Source organism: Dipodomys merriami, unplaced genomic scaffold, assembly GCF_024711535.1.
Source record: "Dipodomys merriami isolate MVZ:Mamm:240054 unplaced genomic scaffold, mDipMer1.0.p SCAF_2, whole genome shotgun sequence".
NCBI lineage: Eukaryota > Metazoa > Chordata > Mammalia > Rodentia > Heteromyidae > Dipodomys > Dipodomys merriami.
In genome coordinates this window covers 113,893,161-113,906,499 of record NW_027203381.1, presented here as the reverse complement: position 1 = coordinate 113,906,499, position 13,339 = coordinate 113,893,161, and the positions used below count along the sequence as shown (strand labels likewise).

At 45.6% G+C, this 13,339-nt stretch overlaps 1 protein-coding gene across 7 annotated transcripts in view; it reads right to left on the bottom strand.

The window, feature by feature from the left end:
• Eva1c (eva-1 homolog C) overlaps positions 1–13,339 on the bottom strand; it is a 73,721-nt gene that overhangs the window by 41,651 nt on the left and 18,731 nt on the right. For 4 of the 7 annotated variants that reach the window (XM_070030569.1, XM_070030567.1, XM_070030568.1 and 1 more), the window contains one exon: positions 1,703–1,899. The exons of 2 other annotated variants lie outside the window; for them this stretch is intronic. In XM_070030569.1, the coding sequence (XP_069886670.1) occupies positions 1,703–1,899 (197 nt within the window). Of the gene's footprint in view, positions 1–1,702; positions 1,900–13,058; positions 13,257–13,339 lie in introns of those variants that run through there. One more of the 7 variants, XM_070030572.1, reaches the window with a different exon arrangement.

Genomic DNA, 13,339 nt, shown 5'->3' with positions numbered 1-13,339 from the left:
CATTTATGCCAAATTTTTACCCACATATGACATAACAATGAAAACAAAACAAAAGAATGACTTAAAATCCTCTCCCCCAGTTTCTGGTTCTATTCAGAAGAACAAATCCAACAGGGGCTGTTCAGAGTAGCTCCCAGCAAGAATAATGTCAGTAGCTACCAGTGGGAAAGCAAACCATCGAAAACAAAGACAGTTATTGCTATTTCCCTCACTTCTTTAGGAAGTTCATAGTGACTCGTTTGTTTCACAGAGATACCTGTGGTTTTCTGCAAAGAATCTCTTTCTCCTAGGGTGTTCGTGGGAGCTGAGGGCCTGCAGATTGAAGGACAGGGGCAGGGGGGGGCTGTACTTAGCTTTGCTGCAGTAAGGAGATGTCTATGAATAAATGTCTATTAATAGCAAATGGGCAAATTTAGCAAAATAGGATCATAACATGTGTTATAAGGATGTCCAGAATCAGATGCTCTTACCTATTATTGCAAAAGTACAAGTTGTACCATCCCTTCGAATGGAGTAGACAACAGTTGTATGTGGTGTGTGTGTGTGTGTGTGTGTGTGTGTGTGTGTGTGTGTGTGTGTGTGTGTGTGTGTGATGTATACTCTAGGATTCAAGGATGCCATTTTTAGTAATATACCATAAAAATGATCACTGAAGCACTGCCTATAAATACAAAAATTTGAAAATATTAAAACATCCTCCAATTACAGAATGAATTTTTAAAATATGATTTATTCTTATAAAAGAGCACTGTAAGTCAGGTATCACTGGCTTGTGTATGTTATCCTAGCTACTCAGGAGGCTAAGATCAGAGGACTGTGGTTCAAAGCCAAGGGTCTTTGAAACTCTTAGCCCCAACTAACCAGAAGAAAGCTTGAAGTAGGGCTGGGAAGGTGGCTCAGTGGAAGAGTGCTTGTCTTGCATGCATGAGGCCCTGGGTTCGATTCCTCAGCACCACATAAGCAAAAAGAAAAAAAGCCAGAAGTGGCACTGTGGCTCAAGTGGTAGAGCGCTAGCCTTGAGCTGAAGAGCTGAGGGACAGCGCCCAGGCCCAGAGTTCAGGTCCCACGACTGGACCTCCCCCCCCCAAAGAAAGAAAGCTTGAAGTAGAGCTTTGATTCAAGTGATAGAGCACCAGTGTGGAGCAAAAAAAGTTAAGAGACAGTGCCCACGACCCTGAATCAAGCCCTGGTGGCAAAAAAAAAATTTTTAAGTGCAACAAAATTGAAAACAATTACATCCTCATCCATCAGTTTTGACAGTTTCCTGAATTATGAGTGAAGAAAGCAAGTTAGAAGGTCATAAGGAAAGTGGAGTTATATGAACACTTATCTGTATTAGACATACTTTACAAGGTAAGCTTCCAGAATCTGAATCATGTTCATTTTTAGTTCTCGAGAAAAGAAATAGGAATATTTGCTAATGATTTTCATTTTTAAATAATCTTTTTGAGAAGCCAATTACAGCTCACCTGTAAGTGATGGGTGTGAAGTGGACTCTCATGAAAGCCATAATCGTGACTTCCACAGTCAGATATAATCACTGATATAGTCACATAGATCATGATTGCATAATCACAAATATACATGCAAGGAAAGAGAGGAAGGAAGAGGAAGGACAAGACAGAGACACAGAGAGATGGAGAAGGAGAGATCGGATGTTGAAATAATTTCACCATCTTAACAGAGCTGCAGAAGGTAATACCTGCAAGGTGGTAGATGCCACACAGGTTAAGCTGTCTTCCCTCTGGGAGGCGGGCTTCTGAGAACTACACATTTGGTAATCTTGCCCATAAAATGCCGATTGGATACTTATCGTGGAATGTCGAGGGCACTGTAGATTCAAATGATCCCCATCACAGGCATAGGCGGTGTGGTTTTGTAGGAGTTTGGTTAGGTAACCTAGAAGATATTCAGCCGAGTTACAGGAGAGCAGGAGGACATTGATTCCCGGGGGCAGGGACTACTGGGTCAGAAATGCACTGGAGGTGGAGTGGGGGCCACGGAATATGGCTTCCCTAGCAGCTCTGGTATGGACCAGGGCTGCATGAGCAGCTGCTCGCTCCATGCCTGGCCCAGACATTTGGGGCTGAGTTGGCCCATGGTGAGACTCAGAGGGCTTTTCCCCTTCAGAAAGCTAAGGGACTGGCCAGCAGCCATAGAGCCTGCAAACACCTTTGTGAAGCAGGAAACTATTTTGAGTGGGTGTCTCTGAACATGCGGACACCTGTCCAGAGGGAGACTTATGCTCTCTGCTCCCCAAGCCTTCCTAGAGCGAGCCATACATGTCCTCCTGGGAGAGGACAGGCTGGCAGGGCCTCTGCTAGGAAGAAGTTCAGGGGATGGAGGAAGGCACAATGGAGCTTCGTTGTGGACTGAATATTGTGGACCCTACTCAAGTCACCAGAGACCTTAGAATATAGTTTTTTTTAAAAAAAATAGGGTCTAGCCAGGTGCTGGTGTCTCACGCCTGTAATCCTAGCTACTCAAGAGGTTGAGATCTGAGGATCTTGGTCTAAAGCCAGCCAGGGCAAGAAGATCCATAAGACTCTTATCTCCAATTAACCACCAGAAAGCCAGAAGTGAAGTTGTGGTTCAACTGGTAGAGCACTCGCCTTGAGATAAAGAGCTGAGTGACAGCACCCAGGCCCAGAGTTCAAACCCCACAACCAACAAAAAAAAAAAAAAAAAAAAAGAAGGGTCATTGCAGACATAATTGACACTGAAGAAAGGAAGATCCTTAGTAGCACCTGTGTGGGGTTCCTATAGGAGAAGAGACCCTGAAGGAAGGTGGCTATATGCAGCCTGGAAGGATGCAGAATGAGAGCCTTCAAAGGATCTCAACCCTACAGACACCCTGACTTCAGATTCCTGGCCTCTAGAACCAAGGCTGAATGGAGGTCTGATGTATTCAGCTACCCAGGCACAGGACCTAGCAGAGGCTCCCAATCCTGGTCTCCCAGTTCCTTCTGAAGCAAGTAGAAGAGCCAAGTGGGGCCTGGGCCTGAGATGCTCTGAGGATGGCCTGGCAGCCCAGGGGATGGAGGCGTCTCTTAGAAATGCGGAAGGAAGGTTCATGCAAAATGGAGATTCCCTTCCTCCTCCTCACACCTGGGGAGGTCAGCGGCAGGCTGCTGGGAGCAGAGCCAGGGACTTTCTGCTGAGGGCCGTGTGGGTTGCCCTGGCAACCCTTAGCCTCAGAGAAGGAGGCGGCAGGAGAGGAAGGGCTGTCTTGGAAGGCCCTGATTTCCATCAGATGACCATGGTTATATTTTCTTTTTAAGGTTTCCAGCTCCTCTCAGAATCATAAGTCCTGACCCAATGTCAGTAGTTCACAACTATAACCCTAACTACTCAGGAGGCTGAGATCTGAGATCCTGCTTCAAAGCCAGCCCAGGTAGGAAAGTCTAGGAGTTGACAGGAGAGTTAACCAACAAAAAGCCAGAAGTTAAGCCGTGGCTCAAGTGATAGGACCATGCCTAGAGCACAAAAAAGCTAAGGGAAAATGCCCAGATCCTGAGTTTAAATCCCAGTACCAACACAAAAAGAAAAAAAAGAAACAAAGGAAGAAAGAAAGAAAGAGAGAAAGAGAGAAAGAGAGAAAGGAAAACAAGTCCTGGCAAAAGGCACCATTCCCATCTCCCAGGCTTCTTAGAAACTCACAGTCCAAAGGACTGAGACCATTGCCTGGTGTTTCCCATCTGTCTGGGCAGCGGGTCCTGAAGTGGGCTGTGAATGCCCTCTGGCACTAGCTCAGGCCTAGGCTCCATTTCTTCTTCCCTCTTGAAAACCATTCAAAGCCATCTTGCTAAGAGAAACGTCTAAGACGAGCAGCAGAGGGACACCAGGCAGGAGTGTTTCTTATTATGGGGGTGTGATCCCACCAGTATGAAAATGAGTGTTGGCAAGCGAACTCTTAAAATGATTGGTTGGGAGTCCCAGCTCAAACCCCAGGAAGGAATGAGGGAGCACCAGAGAGGATGAGGCTTCGGGGAGCAGAGGCCCTGCTGAGGACCAGCAGATCAGAGCAAGGCAATCACACCAACAAGTTGGACAGACAGGAAGTGTTGCCAAAGTGCTGTGAAGATAGAGAAGTTACAATCACGGGAATGTCTGAGAATAGTCATGGAGAAGACCTAAGAGGTAGGGAAAGAGCTCGTCTGGAATGAGGATGGCAGGACTGCATGAAGCTGTCCCTGTACCAACAGCATCCTAGGAAGAAATAGTGGGAGCCTGCGCCCACATTTCCCTTGAACAAAGAGCTGCTCTCAACCCAGTGTACCTTGCAGCTACCCACTTCCCAATGGAGCCAGCCCACTGCTCCCAAAGTACTTCCCCGTCAACATACCACTTTGCTTTTCCTGGATGATTCAAAAGATGGATGTCCTTAGCTTTGTCTAGCTGGTTTTGAGCTCTCCACCCTCCTGTTGGGATTACAGCTGTGCACTGCCATACTTAGTTGCATAGTTGCTTGTTAAAAAACAACTACTAGTACAGCTTTGTTGAATAGTTCTCTGAATCAAATTCTCTATCATGTTGGATGAGTCGAAATGCTTCATTTCTTAATAGTTTCAGCTAAAGTTTTTATAATCAGTGTTTATAGACAAATATTTACTAATGGAAAGAAAACAGAAATACATACTCCTTAAAAATTAGTCCTTCACAGGGTGCTGGAGGCTCACGCCTGTAATCCGCTCGAGCTACTTAGGTTGAGATCTGAGGATCCAGGTATGAAGCCAGCCCAGGCAGGAAAGTCAGTTAGACTCTCTTACCTCTGATAAACTACTCAGAAAAGCCTACAAGTGGAGCACAAAGAGGCTTGAGGATAGTCCCCAGGCCCCGAGTTCAAGCCCAAGGACAGGAGAAAAAAAGAGTCCTTCAAGACCAGTGTAATTTGAGACACTGTATTGACCCAGGTTAAACTGGTGGCCAGAGGTTAATTATGCGGAGGGTGTAGATTCCCCGCCAGCTCAGGGGCATGGGTGCAGCTCATGATTAACTCCAAAATACTCTCTTCCCTGGCAAAAGCCCCACTGTGGATTAACCAAAACCCCTAGAGGCCCAAAGCTGGGCATGGTAGCACACGTCTGTAATTCCAGCTACTCCAGAAGTAGAGGCAGGAGGATTGAAATCTCAAGGCCAGCTTAGACCAAGTTAGGGAGACCATACCTCAAAAAAACAAGGTGAAAAGCCTGGGGTTATAGCTACAAAGATAGAGATATAAGAGGCCTTGGGTTTAATTGCAAGTAGTAACACACACACACACACACACACACACACACAGAGTCTCCCACAGTTACAGCTACCACTAGATCCTAACAGATTTGAGGAGTTTGACAAAGATCTTTGTTTCCCCTTTTTAAGTTCAGAGGAAGAATCTCTTAAAGAGTTGCAGATGTCTACAGAAAGCTAGAGCAGTCTTGGCTCTGAGATCATTATCTCCCCTCTATAGACAATGAAAACTCACTGGCATAAACTAATCCAGTGCCTAGAGAATGAGTAACAGGTGTTATACAGGGTAGCGGGTGGAGGATCTGCACAAAATAAGCTTGGGGAAGTCATGTCTTGGGCTAAACCAAAGTCAACCCAGTTAGTTCCCTGCAGGAATTCTCAGAATCAGGTACACCAAAGTGTCCGGGACTCCCCCCTCCTCTCCCCGACCCCCAGACCAAAGCAGCCACGCAGATTGACCAGCCCCTCCCACCCCACCCCACCCCACCCCCGCCACTTTTTAACCATGATGCATCTCAGAGTTCACGTTACATCCATCATTCTTAGAACTGCAGGTTGAGGCCAGGGCCTTATGCTTGCTAGGCACAATGTACTCATTACCTGATTTATGAGGCAGTAACACCCCTGTACATTACCTTTATAATAACAATTTAAAAAAAAAGTGTAGGACTCTGACCCTTCTTGAGATTGGGGTCCCAGGGAAGGATCCAGTGATAGAACAGACATAGGCATCATTTATCTATCATAAACCACCTCGGTGAAAGGATCTTCACATCCATCCCGGGGGACCACGCAGAGGCTGGCAGGCACAGGAGAAAGATTATTACAAGGTTTATTAGAGGAGCCATATTTGCCCCGGAGAGGGAGCACATGGCGGCTTCCACTATCTAGCTAGCAGCAGGGTCTGGGGGTAGGAAGTGAGGTAGATGGAGCTCAGGTGGATCTGGGCGGAGAGAGGGAGGGGCCAGCTGTGTGCAGAGAACTCCAGGGCAGGGAGGAGCTCAAGTCTGGGTGGAGCTGAGGACCCAAAGATGGGCATAATGCTTACACTCGGAACTGTAAGGACTATAAGCATTACTATTAGCCTCTTGAGGGATGCTAAGTAATGCAGCATCTTATGGGTGGAATGCAGACCAACCTAACTCTATCTAGTTAGGTCCACCCCCAGTCACTCTCTCAGCTCTGGACCACTCACAGACAAGCATACAGCCCAGAATCTGCCCTGGGGGTCCAGAAATGTGCCTGCCAGGCTTGCAGGGAAAAGGAACTTTCCTTCCTTACTCCCTTCCTTCCTTCCTTCCTTCCTTCCTTCCTTCCTTTTCTTCCTTCCTCTTCCTTCCTCTTCCCTTCCTTTTCTTCCTTCCTTTCCTTCCCTTTTCCCTCCCTCCTTTCCTTCCTTCCTTCCTTCTCCTTCTTCCTCTCTCCCTTTCTTCCCTTCTCTTTCACTCCATTCTTTCTTTCTTCCTTATCACTAAAATATGAAAGCGGTTAACAATTAGGAGAGGAGAAGCCAAAATGAGCTGCCAATTCTTTTGCTTTTGTCCCGAAGCCAGGAACTCTCCAATGAAGTCCAAGTTGTTTGAAGGCTGCCGCAGCCTGAGTCACTCTGAGCACCGGACGCAAGTACTGTCCGGTCCTCCACAGGCCGAGGGCCCCTCCCACTTCTGGGAAGAAAAGGGGATTTAATGGTTATGGTCTTAATCCCTCCCTTCCTCCTCTTTTTAAAAAAGTGGCAGCCTCCTCCTGGAAATGCTTTAGATAAGAGACCACACCCCTCTGTCCACACATACTCAAGAGGTGTCTCTGCATGTGGGAAGGGCTTTTCCAGAAAAAGGTGTCATGACTTTCATGATTCTTAAATGTGTTTAGGGCTCTGACTCAGTGTCCTAAGGTGAAGGAAGGACCCACAGTGGTAAGTAACCCAGGCCTGGGTCCCGCACACCATCAACAACACCACCAAGAAGTGGTTACAGCAACAAGTGTGCCTCAGTGGTGGATTAAATCCTTGTCACCTCAAAAAAAACAAAAAAGTGAGTTAGACCCAAAATTAGATTTTTCCTCTGGACCCAGTTGGTCCCAAGAAGTTGACCTGGAAGTCAACTGTGAATAGATGTGAATTCATCAAGACATTTCTTTGATACCGGACGAATCCAAAGGGACACGGATGACAAGGGTAACTATTATCGCTCCTAAGTGATGAGCTCAGTTCTTGGTCCTAAAACCAGAGGAAGAGTGAAGGCCCACTGAGAGTCTGGACACTGTAGAGGTAATACTTTTGGTCTGTAAGGGAGTTTTACATTTTTCAGCCCTCCCCTTGCAGTAATATGGGCCAACAGAAGATTCTGGAAAGAGGGAAGAGGTGATGTTTGCCACTTCCTTGCATGAGCATCCACTTCTCACTCATCCCTGGGTGCTGTTGTATGGCAGGAACAGAGGACAGGCTGAAGTCCCGGATGATGGGGAGGAACAAGAGGGTGGGAGGCCAGGTCCCTAAATGAATGCACAGAGCACCATCTCCCTCTTTTCCAATTTCACTGGAGAATGAACAGGAAGTTTTATCTGTTATTCCACAAGATTTGGGTTTGTTTGCTTCATCAGCTGGCCTGCCCTGACTGGGACTCCTGGCCTTATGCCAACTAGTACTTGTGTTAAGTAGATTGATGGTAAGACTTTTGGGAAGTACCAGAAACTTTCACCAGAACTGTATTCTGTGTGATGTCCAATCCTCATTAGGGGAACCATTTCTCAGTGAAGACCTTGCTTCTGAAAAGCCACAAAGCATGTTAAATCACTAAAGAAATAACAGGGATTTGAAGTCTGATTCATCAGCCCCTGTTCATGCTCTTTACCATGAGCAAAAGTAGGAAGCTAAAGCTGACGATCTCCAAAGGAATACTAAGAAAGCACAAATTAAGCCAGGTGCCAGTGGCTCATGACTGTAATCCTAACTACTCAGGAGGCTGAGAGCTGAGAATCGAGGCTCGAAGCCAGCCTGGGTTATGAGACTCTTACTCCAATTAACCATCAAAACACTAAAGTAGAGCTGTGGCTCAAGTGATAAGTGTGAGCCTTGAACCAAAAAGCTCCGGGATCGCCCTCAGGAGCTGAGTTCAAGCCCCAGGACACACACACACACACACACACACACACACACACACACACACACACACACACACACACACACACACACACACAAACACACACACACCCCAATATACAAATAACCCCCAAATACTGGTGCGTTTTAAGAGGAGGTAAGGATGGAGGACAAAATAAGAGAGATGCCAGGGCAAGGCCTGGAGAGTCTCTGTCCCGGATAAGAAATGCCGGAGAAGAAGAAGGTGGTGGTGAGAGATAGGGAGAATTCAGACTCTAGGATCTTTCAGACCAGTTCATATGAAGACACATTTGCTATTATCACTCTAGAGTTCACTCTAGAGCTCACTCTTCTCTAAAAATGTGGTGTGTGTGTGTGTGTGTGTGTGTGTGTGTGTGTGTGTGTGTGTTGTTAATGGGGCTTGGGTATTGTCCCTTAGCTTTTTCACTCAAGGCTACAGCTATACTGTTTGAGCCACAGCTTCTCTTCTGGCTTTACGTGCGGTTACTTAGAGTTCAGAATTTCACTAAGATATGGAAACAAGAAGGTTTTTGTTTTTTCTGTTTGTGGTGTATTGTTTGCAGTTATTTCTTTTTTCTTTCATTTTTTTTGCTTCTGGTTTATTCCCTGTGGTCACTGTCTTTGACTTCCTCTGTTTTGTGTATAAGTTTATCTGATTTGGGGAAGGGAAGGGAAATTACAGAAACAGCTGAACGAAGGGTGAATGAATGCAACAGGGATAATCAGTAGACACTATGTTGGAAATGAACTTTACAACTTGGGGGGAGCAGGAGAAAAGAAGGAGGGGGTAACACTGTTTGCAAAGAAATGTACTTATTATCTTATATATGTAACTGCAACCTGTACATCACCTTTACAATTAAAAAAAAAAAAGAATTTCATGGACTTTGCCTGTCCAAACTGGCTTAGAACTGAAATCCTCAGATCTCAGCCTCCTGACATCTAGGATTATAAGTAAGCTATTTATTTTTTTACAATGACTCTATTGGGTTGTTTTAAAATCAAATAATCTTATTTACAAAAGCTTAAGACAAAATAAATAATCCTATTTATAAAAGCCTAAAACAAAATCAACTTCCCATATAGGCAGGTTATCATTTCCGAAGTATTTAAAGGAATTTCAATGTATATGGAATTAAAAATATTCCCAAATGTCTCTCTACGGAAAAAAATAACCCTGGAAGTTGCTAACATTTCATCATAAACTGATGTTTTGAGCAAAAAATAGTTTTACAGGTTTTGAAATGCCACATGTCTCCCGGGTGCCATCTCCACCTGTAGAAAGGCTTTTTATCCATTTCTTCTGGACTTTGAATTCTTGTCTTCATGTTGGTTTTTAACAGTCAATTACCCAATTTTTCCTCATCTTGTTACTTTTTCTCTCATTACTTCCTTCCTCTATTTCTGCACACTGGTCCATTGATTAATTATCCCCACATATCCATGTATATTTAAGAGGACTTTTGTTGTGCATAGATGCTACCCACATACAATCATACACCACTTGAAAACAAGGATCCATTCAGGTAATTGTGCTCCCTGGAACTCCAGCACATACTCAAGTTACTACCATAAAATGGCACAAACCCAGCTGTGGTAATGCATGTCTATAATCCCAGCACTCAAGAGGTAGGGGCAGGAGGATCTTGGGTTTGAGGTCATCCTGGGCTACCCAGGGAATTTGAATCCAGCCTAAGCAAAACAGCAAGACCTTGTCTCAAAAGGCATAACATTTGCATAGAATATGACCAACTCACAATCCTCCTGTGTAAACTACTTCTAATATCTACTACAAGGTATGTGCTATGCAAGTAGTTATTATATTAGTTAAGAAATACATGGGAAAAACATGTTCACTCCATGTGCAAAGCTTTCCGAATATTGTCAATTTGTTGTTGTTTAAGTCCAGAACTAACCTTAGATATGGGGGGGGGGGGGAGAGCAGAAAGAGAAAAGGGGAGGGGAGGGGAAAGAGGAGAAGAGAGGAATGGAGGAGAGGGGAAGGGGAGAGGGGGAGAGGGGAAGGGAGGACAGAAGAGGAGAGGAAAAAAGAGGGACTATGAGAAGAAGGGAAGGGAAGGGGGGAGAAAAGAGGAGCAGAGGCAGGGAGAGGGGAAGAGAGAGGGGCGGAGAGGAGAGAACAAGAGTTAAAGTCATGGCTCATCAGCAGATGCCTGCATAGCAAGCCTGAGGCCCTGAGTTCAAATCTCAATACTGGAGAGAGAAAGAGGGGGAGGGATGGAAGGCAGGGAGGGAGGGAGGGAGGGAGGGAGGGAGAGAGAGCAAAGGAGAAGGTAATGAATCTATGAATCAATTAAAAAGTTACTCTAAAGATCACCTGCTGTTCTTGAATTATACTCCTTAAGCTTGCATTCCCTATTTGCAGACATTCCTCAGTGTTTTTTCTATCCAAATGTTTCAAGCCCTATGAAAATCAACACCTTGCTCGGTGACCAGGTACCAAACCTAGAAAGTTATTCATCAAGCACCATCTGGATTAGATTAGCATAAAAGTAACCGGATCAAACCCCTCCCCGCCTCCCCAGCATCTACACAAAACCCTTTCTCTTTTCTGTGGGATGCCGGAATCCCCCAACTCCAGAGAGCGCCACTTGGCAATGAAGCTGGATCCTGGATCCCGGTGCATTTGATAACTTAATGAAACTTCTACCAGCACTTAAAATTCAGATATGAAATCTACACTCCATCTGTTCTGCTTGGAAATGGCCAAATTAGGGGCTGTCTCCCTGAGTACAACAAAAAGCTCTCAGAAATGCGCAAGGTCACTGACCAACCTGGACGAACAGCGGAGTCAGAACCCAGACGTGGGGGCGGAAGGTGTGTCTCCCCCACTCACCCCCAAATCAGCCTTCATCTCCTCTTTACCTCTGCCCACTTCCAGGATGTGTAGGATGATCAAGGCTGGCGTGCTAGGTTCAAGGTCCAAATTAAGACTTGAAGGCATGTATTTTTGTGCCTTATTCACTTAATTAGAAAATTATATAGTAATTTCACTGCTCATAATCATGAGACTTTTTTTAACTTTAGAGATGATGATGATGATGTTTAAAGAGGAGAATTAGATTCCCTCCAAAAGCTATTTTTGAAGATGGGAAGAATTGGATGTGGGAACAGGACAGGCTGGCTGTGATCCTGACTGAACACGCTTTACTCTCTAAGCAAGTAACAAAGCCAGCATCTGGAAGTTTCCAAGGCTTGTAAGAGATATAGGTAATGTCATGCAAAGGGCCATGCTGAGGGGAGGGTGGATGAGCAGTCTGTCCCGGGATGCCACGAGGGTCAGCAGTACATTCCCTGATACCTTGGCATTGGGGAAGCCACCCTGCTCTGACTCATGGATTTCACATGAGCATTTTGCCCGATTCATAGTCAGTATATGTAAAGAAATACGGCGCCTGCACCGTAATTAGGTGGGGCTAATGCACCTGTAATTGATTCTTTGGCATGCTCACCCATGGCTAGTGTTCAACTGCTCCAGCGACTCGGCCTTGCAAGGGGGCCTGGGGAGCACACTGTGTTCATTCTCTTGGGGACTCTCTCTCTTCTTCCCCTTCCCTCCTGTGCCAGCCCAGATCTTCACCTGCCCTGGTCTTGGGCCTCCTGTTCCCTATGTGCCGCCATACTTGGTGCTGGCCATGTGGCAGGATAATTACATCTCTCCTCTATTCATCAACATCTGGGAACCTTTACTATTTTTTTTTGTCTTAGCTCCTGTCCATCTTTTGGATGGATAAGTTGTGACTCAGACCCCAAGTTTACCTAGTTAGCTCAGTAAGTCCTCCCTGACTGTGAGTTCTGTACTTGTACTCTTCCTAACACACTTCTAGTCTCTCTTGGCAGAGTGGTGGGAAAATTGAGTTTTGTGATGCATATGGTCCCAGGTGAGATCGGCAAAGACCCCTATAATTTCAAGGGTCCTTTCTGTGGGCCTACTGATTCTTGATATTTTTGTTTTGGTGGTGGTGGTGATGGTGGTGGAGGTGGTGGTGATTTTGCTGTTTAAAGTGGCCACTTAAGGCCAAACTTCAAAGCTCATGCCTGTAACCCTAGCTATTTAGGAAGTACAGATCAGGAGGATTGTAGCTCAAGGCCACCCCAGGGAAAAAGTCAGCAATATTCCATCTCAATTCATAAGCTGATAGAGTTGCACAGACCTGGAATCACAACTATTCAGGAGGTATCAATGGAATGATTGAGATTCAGTCTAGCCAGAGCAAAAATCCTTGCTTGGAAAAATAAAACACGAACAGCTGGGGACTTGGCTCAAGTGATAGAGCACCTGCCTAGCAAATACAAAGTCCAACGTATAAACCCACAAAATCCAAATTAAAAAATAAACAAATATGGTGTTGAAGTATCCAGTGTTTTTTTTAAAAAAAAGAAAGAAAGAAAAACAGTAATGTGCCTAACAGAGAATACATGTTTGAGAAGCTTCCTTCAAGCAATGTCCTAATGAACTGCACTTCTAGTCCAACCACTTCCTCAGCTGATTGTGTGCCATGTAAGTCCCTGGGGCAGAATTTCCCAATAGGAGGGACTGTGTACTACCTCCTCTCCTACTCCGTATACCTTGTTATAAGAATACGGAATGTACTCAGGGTTGAGGGGGGAAGGGGAGCAAGAGAGAGGGGAGGGGGAGCCGGAGGGGAACTGTTCAGGGAGTAGTAAAGTTAAGCGGGAAAGAAACTACCTTTCTAGGAAGTCAGGCCTCAGAGTCTGGAGGCCAGGCAGGGTGGCGGTCAGTAGAGCCGGGGGAAGGAAAGCCAGGCCTTAAAAAACCAGCTGCTCCTACTTGATAAACTTGAAGAGGAAACAGGAAAAACTGGAGGCCACACGATAGTATTTCTAGCACTTGAAAAGCTTGGCTTCTGGAGTCCCGAGGCTCTGGATGAATGACTGGCAAATACCATCAGAGGGCCAAAGGACTGGCTTGCTCTCCCACTCATCCTTAGCAAGGCCTGGATTGGCCCT